Raw genomic sequence first — 22,123 nt, 5'->3', positions numbered from 1 at the left:
TTGTGAGCGAAGCCGTCGGGAGTCTGGTATGGCAGAACAGGCAGAATATAACAAGTGGTATGTTACAACGGCTGTGAAGGCGGTGAAGGCTGCAGTAGATAATTATCTGCAGGTTGCCTTGATACTCATGCCATTGGAATGGAGCCTTACTGCGAAGAAGATTGTGCGTTGGTCAGCGTGCACTGATCTGATGATGGATGGGCTTGTAAAATATGCTTGGCTTTATTGTAGCTTTAGTATCAACATGGGCTTAGGGTTGCATCCAATGCAGGTCCTACTCAAGAGCAGGCCCATTGAAATTGATGGCCGCGACGAATTTAGGTCTATTGATTCCAGTGCGTCTAACCTGAGTAAAATTTAGTTGCATGCAACCTTTAGTACTGTTATGAGAAAAAACTGCTTCTTTTCCCTTATGGGGTAACCAAGAGCCCATATAGAGTCTTTTGTAGGTTCTCTATCTGTAGGAGAAAATAACAGAGACCAACCAGAGAATATTGAGAAGCAAAGCAGCTACTGTACCGTAGTAAGCCTGATCTTTACTAAAGCTGTTGCAACAGGGTGCTCCCCCCCACACACACAGAGAAGGGGGGGAGGGACCCAGAACAAAGGTGTGCCTGCCCTTATATAGAATTTTTAAATTGCCCACTCTCAAACGCCAGACCACCCCCAGAAACATCATACATACATCACAGAAATGATGTAGCCCAGGACCACCTCCCCCAATACATCATACATACATCATAGGGGGTGGTCTAAAACAGAATCCTGAGTGTGTTGTTTATCTCCTGTCACCTGATTGCATTATCTGGGTTTTGGCCACTCTTTTGTTATTATAACTAAATTCCTGAATACAGGTCACAGGCTCACCCTATTCACACCTTAAATGTGCCCTTAAGGCAGGATTTGTGAGCACAAAGACAATGGAGAGATTTCCCATTTCCTTTGACCTTGCAGAGAAATATCTGAGGTCATTTTGGGAGAGAGAAAATGGTTTCAGGACTTTTCTGTGGGTTTCAGACATGTAGTTTACATACAGTATTTGTATGTGTTTGCCTGGTACATTTATGAACATCTATTATATATATATATAAGACCATAAAATTCTTATAACGGTACGCTTTGGGGGGTTATAGCCAATGTTAGATCTACGCAGAGTAGGCACATTGGAATGGATGGACATTGCCTTCCAGATGCGACTGGACTATGACTCCCATCATTCCCATATCCTTTGCCATGCTGGCTGGGTCTGATGGGAGCTGTAGTTGGGAGGACCACAAGCTCCGCATCCTGGCTCTAAGCCAGCCTTCCCTGACCTGGCAGCCTTCGGAGATGTTTTGGACTACAACTGCCATGGACCCCAACCCAGCAGGTGATACGTGGAAATCCAAAAAACGAGGGTGTCGGGTTAAAGGAGGCTTCTTTGAGCCCAAGATTTAGAAGTGTGTTCCAGAGAACACTGGAGTTCCTTTTAAAGCAGTATCAGGCATTCCTCAATGAATGTGTAAGAAGGGATCCTGTTGGGCCCATCTGTCCCAGCCTCCTGTTTCCAGCAGTGGAGAGTCAGATGTCAGCCAGAAGAAGAATGTGCAAGAGAGTCTCCCATGTTGCTCTCCTACAACTGCAGCTGGTGTTCAAGTGGCGGTGGGGGGGGGCGAGGGGAGAACGCTGCAAAAGAAGACAAAGGTGTCCATAAAATTTGCACATGCTTGTCTATATGTGTAGTTGCACATTTGGAAAGAATTGCTGCAATTTAAATAGAAATATAATGCATCTCACCATAGCAGGGCAGAGAGTGTCACCAAATGATCTCTGTGTCTGCTCAGTCCAGGTGCCAACTACTGAGCAAAACTTACCACACACACCTCTCGAAAACCTAGAAAGCTGCCTTATACTGACTTAGATCATTGGCTCAGTATTGTCTACACTGATTGGCAGCAGCACTCCAGGGTTTCAGGAAGCGTTCTCTCCCAGTCCTGCCTGGAGATGCCAGGAATTGAACCTGGGACCTTTTGCATGCAAAGCAGATGCTCTGGCACCAAGTTATGGACTTTCACCAGTGTAAGAAGAAATAACCCTTCTTAGAATTATGTATCTTCTAACCCAGGCACCCCCAAACTGCGGCCCTCCAGATGTTTTGACCTTCAACTCCCATGATCCCTAGCTAACAGGACCAGTGGTTGGGGAAGATGGGAATTGTAGTTCAAAACATCTGGAGGGCCAAAGTTTGGGGGTGCCTGTTCTAACCAGACAGGCTTTCAAACAGGGCTCTTTCAAAGTGAGGATTCAAATGCTCTTCAAACAGCCAGCCTAGTGTTCTGCAGCATACTGCTGCTGAGCCTGGAGGTTCTACTTAGCTGTAGACTATAGCTACCAAGGCTGCATACACACCATATGTTGAAAGCACAATTAAAGCACAGGCTTTCCTCAAAGAATCCTGGGAACTGTAGTTTACTCACCACAGAGCTACAATTCCCAGCACCCTTGACAGACTACAGTTCTCTGGATTCTTTGAGGGGAAGCCATGTGCTTTCAATGCATGGTGCGTATGCAGCCTGATAGATCTTCCATCCTTGAATTTCTCTAATCCACTTTGAAAGCCTTAAAGGGGGATTTTTAACTTTTCCAGATGGGGTTTTCCCATTATAACTTCTGAGCCCTGGGGAAAGAACTCTGAAACCTGGTGCGTTTATGTATACATGTTTGAAAAAGTTTTCTTTTAAGAGACCTCCACAACATCTCCCCAAAAAAGACAAATTGCAGACAGTGATTCACCAGAGACAGATAAGCCAAAAATAGGGTTGGTCGGTGTGTACAAACCAAGCATTTGTCTCCAGCAAAATGTTTCTCTCTGACCACACTAGTGGTGTGACTGAGCTCCAAAGTGCTGCTGGAATGACTTTCGTTCGTTATTGCTCAATCCGCCCCTTTGCAAGGAGAGACGGTCTTGGCAGCCTCCTCTGCTTTCCAGCAGCAGCAAAGCGACGCTTTTCAAGAGGAGAGCGCAGATCGGAAGAGGCAAGATTCTGCAGACTCACAACCAGCACCCTCAACTCTGACAGGTAGCGGCTTTCTCTGAGCAGATCAGGCAGGGTGCCCATGTGCCTCTTCCATGCCCCTTCCACAACTCCTGCCAACTCGGAGCTGCTTTGTATAATGGGACGTGGGAACGCCTGCCTGCGGGAGCATGTGCTCTGCCACTGATCCTGGCTCGTAGTGCACGCCCTCCTTAAGACTGTTTGCAAACAACCCAGAGCCTTGAAAGGAGCAAAGAGAAGCCGACCAACAAGGACAGCACGAGACAGCCATGCCCATCTCGAGGAAGTTCAGAGGGCAAACTTCACGCACTGTTGAGCTATAAAGAATATTGCTGGGTTGTTCCCTGCCCCACTCAAGGTGCATGTATGTGCATATACTGAAGATCTCGCTCTCTCTATATATCTATCGGCCTTCTTTCTATTTGGGGCATTCGCTGCGAACAGAGCAACTCGGAGCAGAGAACTGACAGCAGGAGCGTTTAAAATGAAGACTGAAAATCAATATACGGGCGCCGTGCCATCCGAAGGCAGGAAGGGGGTGAGTGTCTGGCTGGCAGACGAAGCTGTCTCCTTGTCTTTTTCTGTGGGCATGTGGGTCGAGGGGTAAACGAACAAAATACAGTAGAATTTTGCCAGTTGCAACACAGAACCTCTTGTTTTACAACAGAATATCCCAATTTTCATACGGAATGTTGGAGGGTGTGGACTCAGACCATAGTCTATTTGCTACTGGATTTTGGAGACAGGCCTGTTTTTAGGGATTTTTTTTCAGGGTGTGTTGGTGGGGGTGGAGTGGCAGGGCCACTGCAAGACAGAAAAGGCTGAGGATTTGGGGAAGGTCCCCCTGGTCACAAAACCTTGGACTTGGCCCCATGACATAAAGGTCCAAAAAGACACCTTGTCAGAAGAGTAGGTGGTTGGTATTTTTTTATTGGCTTTTTTTTTAAGAAAAAGAGGCATTAGAGTTAGCATGTTGAGAATTTGAAGCACTTGGGTTCCAAACCTACAGACATCTTCGCACAATATTGATAGGGCAACATTTTGGCATGCTGGCAATCAGCATCCTATGTCTGAGATTCCGTTTTCTGTAGCATTTTAAGCACTGTGCAGTTTTTCTCGGTCTGCAACATCCTTTTTTGCTCCAAGCAAAGAACCTGTGCATGCCCTGCAGCACTGCAGGGAAACGAGGGGATAACCTGCACTCCTAATTGCCAAGGGTGCAGACCTGCAGGGATGGGATGGCGTGAGTTGCAAACAATCCAGCCCTGGGCTGGCAGGGTTTTTATTACTTCATGCATGCATCCATGAGGCAGCAAGCAGGTGTGCTTTGAATCTCTTCAATGCTGACTGGTGATGCATGGTTTGGGTCACAGCCTTCGGAGAATGCATTGTAGGTCTGCGGAGAGGGCAGAGACAGCCAACCCTAAAAAAGGTAAAGGGACCCCTGACCATTAGGTCCAGTCGTGACCGACTCTGGGGTTGCACACTCATCTCGCGTTATTGGCCGAGGGAGCCGGCGTATAGCTTCCAGGTCATGTGGCCAGCATGACAAAGCCACTTCTGGCAAACCAGAGCAGCACATGGAAACGCCGTTTACCTTCCCGCTGTAGCGGTTCCTATTTATCTACTTGCATTTTGACGTGCTTTCGAACTGCTAGGTTGGCAGGAGCTGGGACCAAGCAACGGGAGCTCACCCCGTCACAGGGATTCGAACCGCTGACCTTCTGATCAGCAAGCCCTAGACTCTGTGGTTTAACCCACAGCGCCACCAGGAGCAGTTTGTCAATGCCAGAATGCTCAGCCTAAAACATGTGAAGTAGTAGTGAAGCAAGTGCCTCTGAGCATGTACTGAGTTCCTAGTATTTAGTTCTTAAAGGGAGACTTTCCAGAGCCTGATTTTAGGCAGTTACACTTTCCGGCCTGGATGCTCGACCCACCCCAAGCCTGTAGAGGTTGGATGTGCCAATTCAGTAATGCATTCTGCACATGCTCAGAGTCACAGCATGAGGAAAGTGCCCCATTCTACCAAGAATAAATGTTGCACTCTTGCATGCCATGGTATATGTAATTTCCCCATGAGAGAAGCAGAAATGCCATGCTAGCTGTGCACATCACTTAAGAAATAAGTATTCTGCACTAAAGTTGGCATCAGCCCCATACCTTTTCAAAATACCTGGAGTTCTCTTGCTTAGAAGATGACCAATGACAAAGATGACCTTCACACTGTACATTTAAAGAGCATGGCTTCCTCACAGAGTATCATGGGAACAGCCCCAACCAGCATAGCCAATGGTCGGGAAGGATGTGAGTTGCAATTGAAGATAATTGCTCCATGGACCAGTCACTGGAAGTCGCTGAGAGCTAGAAGTTCAAAGGACTAACATCAGCTGAACCAGAATGACTGAAAGACTCCATAAATCAGGAGAGTAAAACCACGTTCGCACCATTCATTTATAATGTTACGATACCATTTTAAACAGTTGTGACTTCCCGCATAGAAACCTGGGGGCTGCAGTTTGTTCAAGGTGCTGAGAGTTGTTAAGAGACTCCCTATTCCCCGTCTAAAGTGGTATGATGTTATGGTGCCTCAACCCTGACATCTGATACTGCTTTAAATGTACAGTGTGAATGTGGCCTAAGGCTGTGCATACTGTACACTGAATTTTTTAAGCACATGGTTTCCCCTTAAGAATGCTGGGAACTGCAGTTCACCCCTCATGGAACTATAGTTCCCAGCACTCTTAACAAACTACAAGATCCCAGGATTGGTTTTTTGGGGGGGGGAATCATGTACTTTAAATACATGGTGTGCCTATATATGTTCTCTCCTGAGAGCAAATGGATCAGAAGGACTTAAGTGGAGGAAGGCTGATTGCATTTGAAAACTGACGGAAACATCTTTTTGGTGAGAGCCATTCAACAATGGAACCAGTTACCTAGGAATTGGTGTTGGGTCTCACTTAAATAAGAGGAGCCCTGCAAGATCAGGCCAATAGCCCATATAGTCCAACATCCTGCTCTCACCAGTTGCCTTTGGGGAACCCTCAAGCAGGACCTGAGCACTTGAGGGCTGCCCCAAGTTGATACAGCTATCATTGCCTCCTGTGGGAGGGAGTTCCATAGATTAACTTTGTGCTGCACAAAGAAGCACTTTTCTTTTATGTGTCTTGAATCTTCCAACATTCAGCTTCATTGGAGCCCCACGAGTTCTAGTGTTATGAGAGAGGTGAGAGGGAGAAAGAACTTTCCCTAAACTGAAAAAATCCCAACTGCTGCAACCATTTAACTGTTGCAGTTAGGGAAGCAATGCGCCAGCAATAAATCTGCCTTCAGGGTGCTTGGGTGGGGGCCAGAATATGTCAAACGGGGCGGCAAGGGGGTGGGAGGAACAGAGAGAGCAGAAAGGTCAATTGTGGTCATTGGGAAGGCCTGGGTCCTGAATGGAAAATATGGCCCGCCTTCCTGGAAGATGGGGAACGAAACTCTTTATACCCTGGCAGTGTTTAAAAAATCCCCCAGCTGCAACCTTGGCCAGAAACACCACATTGTTTATAGGCTGGTACCTTGTGATGTGGAAGGATCTTTCGGAACGTGCGTGGAAAGGTCATGCGTGGAAAGGTCATCCGTCCTTCCGAAGTGATGGAAAAACCCAGATCGCTTCCCTTTCTCTATTTTCTCCTTGTCTTTGCTTTTTAAATGTTGGTGAGTTTGGATCTGCATGTCGCTTTGGGGCTTTTTAAAAAATAGGAAGCAATGAATGAATGAATGAATGAATGAATGAATGAAATGAATAATCATAATAATGGCTCTGATCTAAAAATTAATAAGTTCCCTTAAAGGGAGATCAGCCTCATAAGGAGGACTGAAATCCTCTAAGGAGCAGATAGACCTAGGCTCCTTTTTGGTCGGGATAATAAAATGACAAAGACCAAAGCCCAGGGCTTGTAAAGCAAAGAGTGATCTTTATTTTTTTAAAAAAAAGACAGAGGTCTGTTATAACAAAGGTTCCCCTCCCCAAAAGCAGAAATGGCAAGAGGAACCCCGAACAAAAGAACATTTCCCATTTGGAGCAAAAAGGCGGGAAAGGAAGATTAACATTTCCAGTAAACAGAGTACTTGTGAACTCAATAGACAGAATACTTGTGAATCTTCTGGAGATGGTACCCTGATTACAGCGATGTCTTGGAATGTCAATATGTAAATTCAAGTATGTTGGTGAATGGTTTGGTGGGAGGAGATATTAACATGAAGTCCTGTCTTACTATGTAACTTATTAATTTAACAAAGTTCTTAGTTTGCCATTTCCTGGGTAGCCTCCTTCACCCCCCAACTCTCCCTGCAGAGAAGCATTTTGTCGTTTTGGGAGAATCAAAATGGTTTTCAGGCCTGTCTTCCTGTACTGTTTGCTTGGTACATTTATGAACATTTATTATTACAACAGCTCAAAGGATAAGGGGGCCAGTCTTGACCTTGCCTCTCTCCTCCCCCCCCCAACATTTCATCTTCACAACAACCTTTTAAGGTAAGCCAGGCTAAGAGATAATGCCTGGCCCAAGGACACTGAGTGAGTGTCGTGGCTGAGTATGGATGTGTAGATATTTCCCTGCATTGCAGGGGAGTGGACTAGTTGACCCTTTGTGTCCCCTTCACAGATGCATCCTTTTGGACCCGTACATGAGAAGTTCAGCTGCCATAACAGGATTAAATAGGTTCTTGCAGGATAAATGATTAATTAATACAGAAGGTTTGCCTTTCCAACTTAGGACAGAAACTTTCCTGGACCAAGGGCCGCATTCCCTTCTGGGCAATCTTCCGAAGGGCCAAATGCCAGTGGTGGGTGTGGCCAGTGACAAAAGTGGGAGGGACAATGAATGAATTTTTAAAAACCTTTTATGTACAAGGCTGGTTCCTGCAAACCCTCTCCTCCATCCAAGCAAGAGGCATGATCAGAGTTCAAGGACACATTACCAGCCAGGGGGCTGTGGTGGTGGGAACTTGGGGTGTGAATCAGAGCCAGCAAAGGGGGCGTGGCTTGGGAAGAGTTCCAAGGGCCAGATAAGAGGGGCGAGGTGGGCCACATGTGGTTCCTTGCTCTTTGCACCTTTGGGATAAGGAAGGACACTTCCTGGAATGATTTTAGGAAGCTGGTTGACCCTCCAACCACTCTCTCCTCTTCTTGCCTGCAGAGAATGACCCTCATCCTCAGCTTGGTGACCTTGGTGGCTGCCTTTGGGTCGTCTTTCCAGTACGGCTACAACGTCTCCGTGATAAACTCTCCAGAACTGGTAGGTGGAGTCCCCTTGCTCACTCGCACCTTTCCCGCTTTGCATCACCGGAGGCCAGAGATCCCTTTCTCCTCATGCAGATGGGCCAGCACAATAAACTGGCTGATTTAATGCTGTATTTTACAATGTTGCAACCCACTCACCCTGTGACCTTAGGACTAGAAAATATAAATATTATTAATAATAATAATATAATATAATGACGTTCTTTGTTGATAGAACTTTGAGCATCAACCAGAAATGATGAACGTTGACACTGTTTACATCAGGTAAAGGGGAAGCTGTGGCCTCCCAGAGGTTGTTGTACTCCAATACCCATCGTTCAGCATGACCAGTCCTCATGGATGATGGGTGCTGTAGTCCCATAACATCTGGAAAGCCGCAGGTTCCCTGTTCCTGGCTTACTTAGAACAGAGCATTGTTAATGAGCCTCTGGTGCCTCTCTTCTCCCAGTTCATGAAAGCTTTTTACAACGAAACCTACTACGAAAGGAATGGGGAGTATATGAGCAAGGACATGATGACAGCCCTCTGGTCAATCACAGTGTCTTTCTTCCCACTTGGAGGCTTCTTTGGGTCACTATTGGTTGGCCCCATGGTGAACAAATGTGGCAGGTAAGAAAAGTGTGGCTCACATTGCTTGATGTGGTGGGATGCAGAGGGGGTGCAAAGCAAGGGCAGACAGGATAGGCTGCTCTTCTAGATGTTGTTGCCCTAAAGGGTTTACAACTTCCCATGGCTCTTGGGAGCACCAGCCAGAAAGGAGTCTCTCTCTCCTGCTCCTGTGTCTCTGCATGAGTGCCTGCTCTGACTTTTTATTATGACTGATTGAAAAAGGTATGGAGAGATAGTGGCTGCACCAGATTCTTGTTGTCGGACTCTGCTGTAAAAGTTCCAAATATTGGTATAGGAACTCAAGAGTGGCTTGTGAGAGCCATGCGGTTGAGCTGGAGCAACCAGCTCAAACCTCTTCCCAAGCTGAGCTTCTCAGGTAGACCAGGGAAGAACAAAGGCTTGCTTACCTATTTCCTCCCAAGGTGAGGGGAAGTGGCCTAGGCTAAGCCTGGCAGGATAGCTTACTCTACTATGACATTAACCATTAACTTAAGCATGTTGGTTATATGAGATTGGTTGTTCCACACCTCCCTCCCTTCCCAGAAAAGGCACCTTGCTGATCAACAATGTCTTCTCCATCATCCCTGCAATTCTCATGGGAGCCTCCAAGGTGGCAAAGACTTTTGAAGTGATCATCGTCTGTCGGATCATCATTGGCATCTGTGCAGGTGAGCACAGCAGACACCTGAGCACCTGTCTTAAGTTACCTTCTTAAGAAGGCCTCCCTTTCGGGGACCTCTATCCAGACCGTTCCTCTAGGGTGGGTTCGGATATGCTGCACCCTTTTGTTGCCGTTCCCAGATTCATCTGCATTTGTCTTGTTGTCTTTTCAACCAGGCTTGTCTTCCAACGTTGTCCCCATGTACCTTGGAGAGCTGTCTCCCAAAAACCTAAGGGGGGCCGTGGGGGTGGTCCCGCAGCTCTTCATCACCATCGGGATCCTCGCTGCTCAGATTCTGGGCATGCGGATGATCCTCGGAAGCACAGAAGGTAAATGAGGAATGCGTCAAATTTCCTGCTCCGATAGCATTTTATTTATCTTTTTAGAGAGGCTTTAAAAAAAACAAAACTGCTCTTCAGCCAAAGAGGCTCCCAGAACTGCTTGCATTAAAAAAAAACAAAGAACAAGACAAGCTACCTAGTTCCCAGAATTCCAATCTAAAAGACATGACACAAGAGGGGAAAGAGATGGGGAGGGAGGAGGAAAAGTAGAATGTAGACAATACTGACCTCAATGGACCTATGACCTGACTCAGGGTAAGTGTCCAACAAGCTGCTATTTTTATCTTGTGAACTACCCTGAGATCTTATGATGAAGGGTGGTATAGAAGTCTAATAAATAAATAAATGGAAATAAAAATAAATATGGAGCACTCCTCTTCACACACCCCCACCTACCCATCTCACTACAACCTCTGCTGAATAGTACTGCTGAACCAACCAGTCACAAACAGATCTTTAAAATAGATGACTGATTTGCACAGCACGTAGTTAAACTGTGGAATTGGCTCCCACAGGAGGCAGCAGTGACTACCAATCGGGATGGTTTTAAGAGGGGATTAGACAAATACCAGGAGGTCAAGTCTCTATAGACTGCAAATAGCCACAATGGCTATGTTCTTCCAAGCCAGTAATGCTTCTGGAATTCCAGTTGTTGGGAATTGCAAGAGGGGAGAGGAGAGGGTTGCTGCACTCGGGTCCTGTTTGCGGGCTTCCCATAATGGGCATCTGGTTTGGCCGCTGTGAGAACAGGTTGATGCGGGTGGCGCTGTGGTCTAAACCACTGAGCCTCTTGGGCTTGCCAATCAGAAGGTCGGCAGTTCGAATCCCAGTGACGGGGTGAGCTCCCGTTGCTCTGTCCCAGCTGCTGCCAACGTAGCAGTTCAAAAGCACACCAGTGCAAGTAGATAAATAGGTACCATTGCAGTGGGAAGGTAAACAGTGTTTCCATGCGCTCTGGTTTCCATCACTGTGTTTTGTTGCGCCAGAAGCAGTTTAGTCCTGCTGGCCACGTGACCTGGAAATCTGTCTGTGGCCAAACACCGGCTCCCTCGGCCTGAAAGCGAGATGAGTGCTGCAACCTCATAGTCACCTTTGACTGGACTTAACCGTCCAGGGGTCCTTTTTTTAAAAAAAAACCTTTTTACCTTTTGCCTGATCCAGCAAGCTGTTCTCATGTGTCTTACCCTATTGCAGGCATAGCAACATTTCTCTTCTTTCTCATGTTGCAGGCTGGCCAATTCTGTTGGGTCTAACTGGGATCCCTGCAGTGCTGCAGCTTTTCCTGCTTCCCTTTTTCCCTGAAAGTCCCAGGTACCTGCTGATTCAGAAGGGAGATGAAGCAGGTGCCAAAGCAGGTAAAAGATACCTACTTATAAGATACAATCTCAAATGGAGGGAGGCCTTAAGCTACTGAAGGTAATGGGCCTCTTTATATATCCAGCTGCCCTTTGTCAACAACAATTTGCCGCTGTTTTTTTTGTGTTGAATATATGCTATATGGTAGTTTATGGACCTAATAGGTATATAAAGCCATTTGCACATGTTGCCATGCAACCAGTCCATGCAAAATGTAGGCATCCCATATATAGAAATGTGCAAACCAGTGATATTTTAGGGAGCAGGCTAGCAGTCGGGGCCCATGACTTACATCATAGGAGCCTACACAACACAAAACACTGTTGCTGTTTGTAGGTTTTATTTTATTTGTTTTTTATCTTATATTTTGGAAATGTACATCCAGGCTTTTTCCTTTAATTTTTTTGGGGCCCCCCAAGAGAGTGGGGCCCTAAGCTACAGCTTGTTTAGCTTATCCATAAATCCAGCACTGGGAGGGAGGCTGGGTAGAGAAGAGGCCATCTAACAAGTGTGTATTTTACTACCTGTGAACTGTTATAGAGGCATACAAACAACTCCTAGCTCGGTATCCTGTCTCTGATATCTGTAAAAAGTTCAAACTCATAACTTAGGGGGCAGCTTCTTGATGGTCAAACCAAAGCTATCTCCTGTGGCCTGAGCTCAGGTGTGACACAGCATCTGAATACCTGTGGGCCCTCCCAATGACGCTGAACTCCAGCTCCTTTTGATGTCGGCAGGGGCTGATGGGAGTTGTAGTCCAAAACGTCTAGAGAATGGATTGACAGTGGTTTTCCAAAGGGGGCAATACGCCCCCCTCCCCAGGAAGAAGTGGGGTTGCCTGGAGGGTGCTGGAAGTGTAACTAACAGTCTTTGAATCGCTGGATCAAGTCCATTTATTTTTGTTGAATTAATTGAACTAATTTTAATTGGATTGTGAATAAATGTGCAATTAATCATTACCAGGGGTGCCAACTTGGAAAAAAATATTGGAGAGGGGGGCAGGTTAGCCCTGCCCTACATAATCACAAGATGTAGTTCACGCACATCATTTGAATGTCGATGCCTATCAACTTCGGGGGTGCCCAACTCTCTCAAGTATTTTATTGATCGTTACTGTTTTATTAATCATTACTGTTTTAAATGTTATTGTGTTACTGTCTTCGTTAGTGGATTGTGCAGACCGCTATTCTAAATAATGCTTTTTGTAGAGTAGCTGGGCAGGATGGCACTGGGGTTGGGGCTATGGAACCGAGGACCCATAAAAGTTTAGGAACCGCTGTTGTTAATGAATGAAAAACATTGCGAGTGGCATGGGCTGCAGGCATAGCACCTCCCGTCTTTTCTGCCAGGCTCCTGCCACCTTGGTGACCTTCCTTCCTTCCTTCTTCCCATCCAGCCCTGAAGAAGCTGAGGGGCTGGGATGACGTAGAGGAGGAGATGGAGGAGATGCGCCTGGAGGACCAGGCGGAGAAAGCAGAGGGGCGGATGTCCGTGCTGACCCTCTTCACCTACCGAGGCCTCCGCTGGCAGCTCATCTCCATCATCGCGATGATGGCGGGGCAGCAGCTCTCCGGGATTAACGCCGTAAGTTAACCAGCATCCCAAGTAACAATTCAGAGGGTTGTTGTTGTTTTTCTCCAAAGAGGCCTATCTAGCCTAGCACCCGGATTCCCATCATGCCTAACGATGGGTGCTTAATAACATTTCTTGCAAGAGAATCAGACAAATTTACAGAGGCTAAGGCCAGCAGTGATGCCTCTGAATAGCAGTTGCTGAAAACTGGAGGAGAGGAGAGAGCTCTTCTTCTGCTCAAGTCCTGCTTGTGGGTTTCCCACAGCCATGTGTTCAGCTACGGTGACAACAGGACGCTGGACTATTCCTGCATTGCAGGGGGTTGGACTGGATGACCCTTGGGGTTCCCTCCTGAGTCTTACCATTCTGTGATTCTGTTGGGCCGATCCATCTCAGCACTCTTCTTATGTTCAGTGCTTTCCTGCTTGTGGGCATGACTGAATTTCGATTGCTTGTTTGTCTTTCATCCAACCCCAGGTCTACTACTACGCTGACAGTATCTATAGGAGCTCAGGTGTGGAGGAAAACGACGTGCAGTTCGTGACCGTGGGGACAGGAGCTGTCAACGTCGTGATGACGTTGTTAGCGGTACGGCTTACCATGTTAATTTATTATTATTATTATTATTATTATTATTATTATTATTATTATTATTAAGCACCAGAGCTGGGTTAGATGCTCGACCTGTGTCGGGTGGGGAAGCTTACTATTATTATTATTATTATTATTATTATTATTATTATTATCATCATTATCATTATCATTACTATTTATTTAACAAAGTTTATATTGATGGTAACAACCTCGAAGCAAGAAATATTATCATTCTGAAGAAAGGGGTTTCAAGATGGCAGCCAATAAACAGCTCCTCTGATAAGCTTTTAATTTAACCTTATTAATTTATGCATGCTTTTAACATTTTAATACTCTCCTTTTATCTAAGCAAAATAGTAAATATTCCTGTAGTGGCGATTAAGCCGCTCTTGTTATATTCATACTACTAAAATGATCACTTAAAGAACGGGTTGAAAAACAAGTAGTGAAAGCTTGTTTATTAGCACCTCACACTGGAACTCCCTGGCTATTGATATTTATGCATGTGCCTTCAACTGTACTGTTTTCCGCTCCTGTTAAAAATATTTTTTTGTTTCTCCAGGCTTACCCAGATACCTAGAATGCTGCTGTGTTTTTTAAAATTTCGCTGGTTTTTATGTTTTGAACGTTTTAAACAGTTGTTTTCATCGTTCTCACCAATACAGTGGTGCCTCGCTAGACGAATTTAATTCGTTCCACGGGTCTATTCTTATAACGAAAAATTTGTCTAGCGAATCCCATAGGAATGCATTGAATTTTTTTGATTTTATTTTTGCCCATAGGAACGCATTAATTGAATTTCAATGCATTCCTAGGGGAAACCGTGATTCGCTAGACGAATTTTTCGTAAAACGAATTCGTCTAGCGAGGCAACCTCCGCTAGAAAAATCCTTTCTTTAAGCGAAAATTTTGTCTTACGGGGCGTTTGCTAAGCGAGGCATTTTATTGTTTTGTTCTGCTTTGAGGATTTTTACAGTCAAGCGGTATACAAAATTGGATAAAATAAATCATTTCATTTCAAACTCACTTTTAGGAATAAATAAATAAAAATAAACCCATTTAAAGCAGTAAAACATTTACATATGAACCAATAGTGTTCACTGCTGGCAGCAGTTAAGAGGATCAATACTCCCTATAGCTGCATAAAATAGTTTGTAAAATAGCAGTGTGTGAAAACTGCAGAGATCCAACACCAAAAGCCCCGTTGGACTCAAAAAATGAGAACGTAGGGAGCTTGTCTTGAATCTCCTGGTGTAAGAATTCCATAGCTGTGGTGCCACCACCGAAAGGCCCGCGAATGAATCCCTTGCACACAAATTTACAGGCTGCTCTCTTCCTCCCTGTTTTCTAGGTCTTTATCGTCGAGTCTCTGGGGCGGAGAATTCTGCTTCTGGCCGGTTTTGGGATCTGCTGTGCTGCCTTGGCTGTGCTAACGGTGGCTCTGAATCTCAAGGTGCGTTTAGTGAGCATCTTTGCCTGGGCGGGGGGGGCGAGAGGCAGCTGTCCTCACCAAGGCTTTCTGCATCTAAAACATGCAAGTACCAACCACCGTAAAGCATAATAACAGTCCTCTCCTCCATCCGTTCACAGGCCATAGATTATTTAATAGCCATAGGCATGGGTAAAGAGGAATGTTTTTGCCTGGTGCCTAAAGACATGCAATGATGGCACCAGGCGAGCCTCTCTGAGGAGAGCATTCCAAAGTTGGGAGCAACCACAGAAAAGGCCTGTTCTCTTGTTGCCAGCCTCCGAACCTCTATGGGATGGGGGACATAGAGAAGGGCCTCAGGTGACAAACACAGGATCCGGGTCAGTTTGTATGCAGAGAGGCAAGCCTTAAGATATTGAGGGCCTGTGCATTATTATCTAGAGCATTTGTATTCCACTCGTCAGCCAAAAAGGTTGGCCCTGCCTGTTGCCTTCCTGCTCCCTGGTCCCAGTCTTGCCCTTGTAGAAGTCAGTAGGAAAGAAGAGGATGTGGGGACAAGTACTATAGTTACCTACGGTAGCTCTGCCTGTTATTGCTTCTGGGTCAGCCAGTCGTTGAGCTCTGGCTCCCCCTACTGTCGGGGTCCCTGTCTTCCGCCCAACAGGCTCCAACCTTCACTGGTGTTCAATTGCCCTTCTTGCTTCACTGTTGACGCCTCAACAGGGAAACTGAGAAATGGCTCTAAACAGCAACCCAATTCCTCAACAGCACATCAACGGGATGCCCTACTTGAGTATAGCCTGCGTTATTGCCTATGTCATCGGACACGCTATCGGAGCCAGTAAGTATGCTGTTGCCTGCTTGGTCTCCTCTTTGCTCGGAGAAATGAATGGCTTCCTTACATATCTATAGTATTATTGCTGGTGCGAATCGTTATCTTTAATAATAATTTCCCTTGCTCATTCAATCCTTTGCACCTCAGGCTGGGGGAAACTCCTGTCTGGAAACCCCTGGAGCTCCTGCCAGACAGTGTAGATAACACTGAGCCAGATGTGCCAACGGTCTGACTCTGTATAAGGCAGCTTCCTATGTCCCTGAATCTTAAGGGAAGGGCTTTTAGCTTAGTGGTAGAGAATCTCTCCAGGCAGGGCTGGGAGAGACCTCTGCCTGAAGCCCTGGAGAGCCGCTGCTAGTCAGTGTAGACAGTTCTGAGCTAGGTGGACCAATGGTCTGATTCCTGTGTTCCTGTTTATTGTGAAATTGCTTTGAAGTGCTTCATTGGAAGCAATTCACGAATGTAAAGCAATATCGTAATTCCGTTGTACAAATCTATGGTGCAACCTCACCTCAAAAAGGATATTGTGGAGTTGGAAAAGGTTCAGAAAAGGGCCACCAAAACAATTAAGGGAATTGAATTTTGGACGATGCAAGGCAAATAAAAGGAAGTCCTTCTTCACATTGTTAAACTATGGAGCTCCCTTCCAAAGGGGGCAGTGATGGCCACCAACTTGGATGGCTTTGAGACAAACTCATGGAGGAGAGAGAGCTATCGATGGCTACTAGCCATGATGACTATTGCTCTGCCTCCACAGTTGGAGGCAGTCAAGTTTCTGAATACCAGCTGCTGGAGACCATGGGAGGTGAGAGGGCTCTTGTGTTTGAACCCTGCTTGCGGGTTTCCCACAGGTATCTGGTTGGCCACTGTGAGAACAGGATGCTGAACCACCTGGGCCACTGGCTTGATCCAGCAGGCCTTTCTTATGTCCTTACACACGATAATAAATAATTATCTCTTTCTCCCTTCTCCCAGGCCCGATTCCGAGTGTGATGATAATTGAGATGTTCCTCCAGTCGTCTCGCCCAGCGGCATTCATGGTTGGAGGCTCTGTTCACTGGCTATCAAACTTCACAGTGGGTCTGGTCTTCCAATACATGGATGTAAGGAAATTGCGGATTCGTAACATTTCTGCTAGGGACGCGGGTGGCACTCTGGGTTAAACCGCAGAGCCTAGGGCTTGCCAGTCAGAAGGTCAGCGGTTCGAATCCCTGTGATGCGGTGAGCTCCCGTTGCTCCGTCCCAGCTCCTGCCAACCTAGCAGTTCAAAAGCACGTCAAAGTGCAAGTAGATAAATAGGTACCGCTCCAAGCAGGAAGGTAAACTGTGTTTCCGTGTGCTGCTCTGGTTCACCAGAAGCGGCTTTGTCATGCTGGCCACATGACCTGGAAGCTGTACGCCAGCTCCCTCGGCCAATAACACAAGATGAGCGCCACAACCCAGAGTCTGTCACAACTGGACCTAATGGTCAGGGGTCCCTTTACCTTTACCATTTCTGCTTAAGGCGATTCAGTTTTATACAGGGGCAGCGAATATGTTTCTCTTTGGGACAGCCTTCTGATTTAGACAGCCTAGAGGCCTCCACTTTTGTTAGGATTAGACTGGGACCCTCCTGGCTCCTTCTTGTCACCGGATCCCTGATGGCTTGGAAGCTGTAATACCACTCTTTGGCCATCTAGTGTGGTGGCGCTGCATTTCAGGCCAACTCTTTTCTATGCAAATTGCCTTGGGGTTGCCGCTCTAGGCACCCTAGCCATGCTACCTATATTCCCTACTCCAAGTCCCTAAATGCTTCCTGTCAGATAGCTCATGGCGAATGCTACCTTTGACTATGGTTGTTGTTTAGTCGTTTAGTCGTGTCCGACTCTTCGTGACCCCATGGACCATAGCACGCCAGGCACTCCTGTCTTCCACTGCCTCCCGCAGTTTGGTCAAACTCATGTTTGTAGCTTCGAGAACACTGTCCAACCATCTCGTCCTCTGTCGTCCCCTTCTCCTAGTGCCCTCAATCTTTCCCAACATCAGGGTCTTTTCCAAGGATTCTTCTCTTCTCATGAGGTGGCCAAAGTATTGGAGCCTCAGCTTCACGATCTGTCCTATCAGTGAGCACTCAGGGCTGATTTCCTTAAGAATGGATAGGTTTGATCTTCTTGCAGTCCATGGGACTCTCAAGAGTCTCCTCCAGCACCATAATTCAAAAGCATCAATTCTTCGGCGATCAGCCTTCTTTATGGTCCAGCTCTCACTCTCACTATGGTAGACATTCGCTAAGGCCCGCCCTAGTGGGCAACTTTAGCAGAATCAAATGGTAAAGTTTTTCTGCTTTGGGTTACAAGAGGGGAAGGGAATATTTTGCAGCTTGGGGGCCATGCTCCTTTCTGTGCAACCTTCCAGGGGCCACATGCCTCTGCTGGGAGGGGTTACACGACAGATTTGCTTCTCTTCACAGAGGGTTGTCAACTCAATGTAGACCCATTGAAATGAATAGACCCAAGTTTGTTGTGTCCATTAATCTGAATAGGTCTATCTACTCTGATCAAGGCAAGCACTGCTTACAACTCAGTGTGGTGTTAAATCGAGCCAACATCCCAATGCATTTTGAACCTGGTGATGGTTCTTCTGGAGTAAAGAGGATGAAAAACAAAATCAGTGTCCAGTAACAACTCATTCTCATCTCTCTCTCTCTCTCTCTCTCTCCTTCTCCTATTCTTATTATTCCTCTATATAGCAAGGGCTCGGAGCCTATTCATTCCTCATTTTCTGCGGCATCTGCTTGGCCACCTTCATTTACATCTTCCTGGTAGTCCCCGAAACCAAGAACAAAACCTTCATGGAAATCAACCAGATCATGGCGAAGAGGAACGGCACCGAAGATGAGACGGACAAAGAGGAAATGAAGGATTTTGCTGACATCTCACAGCCTTACAGCAAGAAAGCCGAGGCACAGAGGAACAGCGCCCTCTAAGACATCTCTGGTCCCTCACCCAGGAGTGGCTGAAGCCCAACTCTCCTCCAGCCATCTTGGTGGCACATGCCACCCTTCGAATTTCCTCCCCCTCCCCGCATTGTCGTGGGCGAGGTGTAAATAACCCCATGTAGTTGTGCCCTCCAATACCCTCCTTGCTACATCCTTCTCACATGGACAAAAACTCCCAGCAGCAGCCCCCCCCCCAAAAAAAAGATACTGCCCTTTCTCTAGCATCAAAGACTTTGCCATTTCCGGATGCCTTGCCTATAATTTTTTTAAAAGGCGTTCACCTGTTCAAGACACATTTCTGAAGAACCAAGATGGGAAACTTCTTGCCAGTTCGGAAGCGTTTCCAAAGACGGTAACTGAGTTTGGAGGGTGTTGGCAAAGCGATCTGCAGGCAGATGTGTGTTTGGTTGTTAGGCATTGGGCTGCTGTGAATCCACCTGACCCTGAGATTCACTGTATGGCTGGACCCAAGATCCTCTTACAAATGTAGTATTTCCTCTCTGCATTTCTTCTGCCTTCACATCCCACAAACTGAAGCACAGACCTGGGGGTGTACTCCGAGGTAAGTCAAGATAATCTGATTTTAGACACCTGGCAAGCACGCAATTCCTCTTTGCAAAAGGCAGAGGACGTGCCACAAGACCATTTCAGCCAAGCCGTACCCACAAGCTGTCTTATTGGAGGGTTCCTAGTAGACCCATCAATGAGAATGAACATGACTGCCTTAGATTCATGCATTCCAGTGGGTCTGCACTGAGCATAATTTGGTTGGATACAATCCTGAGGGCATTAGGTGTAGGCAGGTAAAGACCTGATCCAGCTAAAAGGGGCTTTGCCAAACCCACCCCACCCCCCAATCAGCCCTAGAGCAACACAAACCCAGAGGCCTTTCATCATATCTGCTGCAGCCCTTATTTTAACTCTGCATGGGGGTGGGCATGTGACAGAGTCCTTATTTCATTGCAGGAAGCCCTGCCAATGGAAAGAAGTGAAACTCTATATCTGTCCAATGCCTGCACTGGCATTTCTAGCCTTAAAAAGCCCCCACGCCCAACTTAATGGGGTTCCTAACGAGGTCTCAAATGACTCAGTGGACCCAGAATAATTCTGAATTCCTTGCTGGAGAGTGTATGTGTGTTTGCAGGGGGGTCATGATGTTTTGGCACGTATCCCTGCTCGTTAAGGAAGTGAAAGGAGTCTGTTACAACACCGTTTTTTAACCTCAACTCTTCCCCTGCTGGATTGGTATCAATTGCCAGGCTATAATGGCTATAACTAAAACACTAATTTTAATCATTTTGATTTTCATTAAAGCACCAATGGAGCTCTAATTTTGATTCAGCCTTAGCTTAACAGGCAAATAAGTCTAGAAGGCAGTATCCCTTAAATGCCTTCCATCTAGCTGGCTTGAGATTTTGCTGTCTGCTTTTCGTGAAAGTGGACATTTCTCCCACGACCTAGAAACAATCATGAAAATTTGCAATTTAATTTTAAGCACAATTTGTGTGCTTTACGTTTACTGTGTGCTTTAAAAAGTGGTGAAGGGGTGTCCTTGCTTGTGGATGAAGTGAGGAATATAATGCACATTTGAGTTTTTTAATTATTGTTATTTTAGTATTGAACTAGGGTTATTTTAGAGGGGAAAGCAGGTTTTTAGGATTAAGGGATGTATAACACACATTCTGGGACCCAGGTGGCACTGTGGGTTAAACCACTGAGCCTAGGGCTTGCTGATCAGAAGGTCAGCGGTTCGAATCCCTGTGACGGGGTGAGCTCCCGTTGCTCGGTCCCAGCTCCTGCCAACCTAGCAGTTCGAAAGCACGTCAAAATGCAAGTAGATAAATAGGAACCGCTACAGCGGGAAGGTAAACGGCGTTTCCATGTGCTGCTCTGGTTTGCCAGAAGCGGCTCTGTCATGCTGGCCACATGACCTGGAAGCTATACGCCGGCTCCCTCGGCCAATAATGCGAGATGAGCGCGCAACCCCAGAGTCGGTCACGACTGGACCTAATGGTTAGGGGTCCCTTTACCTTTAACACACATTCTAAGGGACGCGGGTGGCGCTGTGGTCTAAACCACTGAGCCTAGGGCTTGCCGATCGGAAGGTCGGCGGTTCGAATCCCCGCGGTGGGGTGAGCTCCCGTTGCTCGGTCCCTGCTCCTGCCAACCTAGCAGTTTGAAAGCATGTCAAAGTGCAAGCAGATAAATAGGTACTGCTCCGGCAGGAAGGTAAAAGGTGTTTCCGTGCGCTGCTCTGGTTTTGCCAGAAGCGGCTTAGTCATGCTGGCCACATGACCCGGAAAAACGTCTGCTCCCTCGGCCAGTAAAGCAAGACTGGACTTAACTGTCAGGGGAGCTTTACCTTTACCTTCAACACACATTCTGGTTTAAATCTGTTTTGCTGCTCTACGCCCAGCAGTGGGTTATCTCAGCCAAGGGATACTGGCCAAGTCAGTGGAGGCTGGTTCATTAAGGGCAAATGGGGCACTGCCCCACAAGCATCTGTTTGCCCTAAGCCACTCCCCACCTGCCTGCTTTGTTACTCAACAGGAAAGGTAGCTTCTTTCCCTTAGTTTCAGTATTGCCCTTATAGAACCGAATGGAGGAGGATGGGGACAAAACTACAGTCAAATGGCTCTGTCTGTCATTTACTCTGGCCATCTGCTGGTGAGCTCCCTGTCTTACACCCTACCAGTTTCAATGGGAACCTGCCACCTCTGGGCCAAGGAAGGAAATGGGAGAGGAGTGATAAACCCAGGTGGTTTTTCTATCAACAGAACTAACAATTTCTCCAAACAGGCTTGATTCTCCTGGGTGGTGTGTGTGTATATGGAAACATACCAAAACCCCTTTCACATAGAAAACTATAGGATGCTCAGATTAGAAAGGTATTAACCTAGCCTTGCCCTTGACATGCTAGCTTTCCACATGCAACCTGAAGTGGCAGAGCCAGGTAAACCACCTATGGGTGAATTAGGCCTGCCTGAGTGGGTCCCTTTTCCTGGCCCAGTACTAAAGACTTAAAAAAAAACCCAGAACAAAGGATTGTTTGTTCTTTTGGTTTAGAGGTAAAGGTAAAGGGACCCCTAACCATTAGGTCCAGTCGTGACAGACTCTGGGGTTGCGCGCTCATCTCGCATTATTGGCCGAGGGAGCCGGCGTATAGCTTCCAGGTCATGTGGCCAGCATGACAAAGCCACTTCTGGCAAACCAGAGCAGCACATGGAAATGCCGTTTACCTTCCCACTGTAGCGGTTCCTATTTAACTACTTGCATTTTGACATGCTTTTGAACTGCTAGGTTGGCTTTTGCTTTATACCAAGGCAAATTGTTGGTCCATCTAGCTCAGTGCTGCCTACACTGACTCTCTCTGGTTTCAGGCAGGGGATATATTCTCAGCTTTACTAGGAGATGCTGGGGGATT

The 22,123-nt window shown here is 46.6% G+C and overlaps 1 protein-coding gene across 3 annotated transcripts in view; it reads left to right on the top strand.

Moving 5' to 3' along the window:
- LOC118086820 (solute carrier family 2, facilitated glucose transporter member 5) overlaps positions 1-20,639 on the top strand; it is a 34,339-nt gene extending 13,700 nt beyond the window's left edge. Inside the window, exons 1-13 of one of the 3 annotated variants that reach the window (XM_060276221.1) lie at positions 2,946-3,059; positions 3,480-3,573; positions 8,222-8,320; positions 8,774-8,934; positions 9,478-9,602; positions 9,772-9,924; positions 11,166-11,291; positions 12,689-12,876; positions 13,342-13,452; positions 14,810-14,911; positions 15,656-15,728; positions 16,698-16,825; positions 18,451-20,639. In XM_060276221.1, coding sequence (XP_060132204.1) covers positions 3,520-3,573; positions 8,222-8,320; positions 8,774-8,934; positions 9,478-9,602; positions 9,772-9,924; positions 11,166-11,291; positions 12,689-12,876; positions 13,342-13,452; positions 14,810-14,911; positions 15,656-15,728; positions 16,698-16,825; positions 18,451-18,687 — 1,557 coding nt within the window. In that variant the 5' untranslated portion in view covers positions 2,946-3,059; positions 3,480-3,519 and the 3' untranslated portion in view covers positions 18,688-20,639. Of the gene's footprint in view, positions 1-2,945; positions 3,574-7,059; positions 7,243-8,221; positions 8,321-8,773; positions 8,935-9,477; positions 9,603-9,771; positions 9,925-11,165; positions 11,292-12,688; positions 12,877-13,341; positions 13,453-14,809; positions 14,912-15,655; positions 15,729-16,697; positions 16,826-18,450 lie in introns of those variants that run through there. The other 2 variants (XM_060276223.1, XM_060276222.1) reach the window with 2 other exon arrangements.
- The last annotated feature ends 1,484 nt before the right edge of the window (positions 20,640-22,123 follow it).

The sequence above is a fragment of the Zootoca vivipara genome, chromosome 6 (assembly GCF_963506605.1).
Source record: "Zootoca vivipara chromosome 6, rZooViv1.1, whole genome shotgun sequence".
Lineage (NCBI taxonomy): Eukaryota > Metazoa > Chordata > Lepidosauria > Squamata > Lacertidae > Zootoca > Zootoca vivipara.
This window is presented reverse-complemented; position numbering and strand designations above follow the sequence as displayed.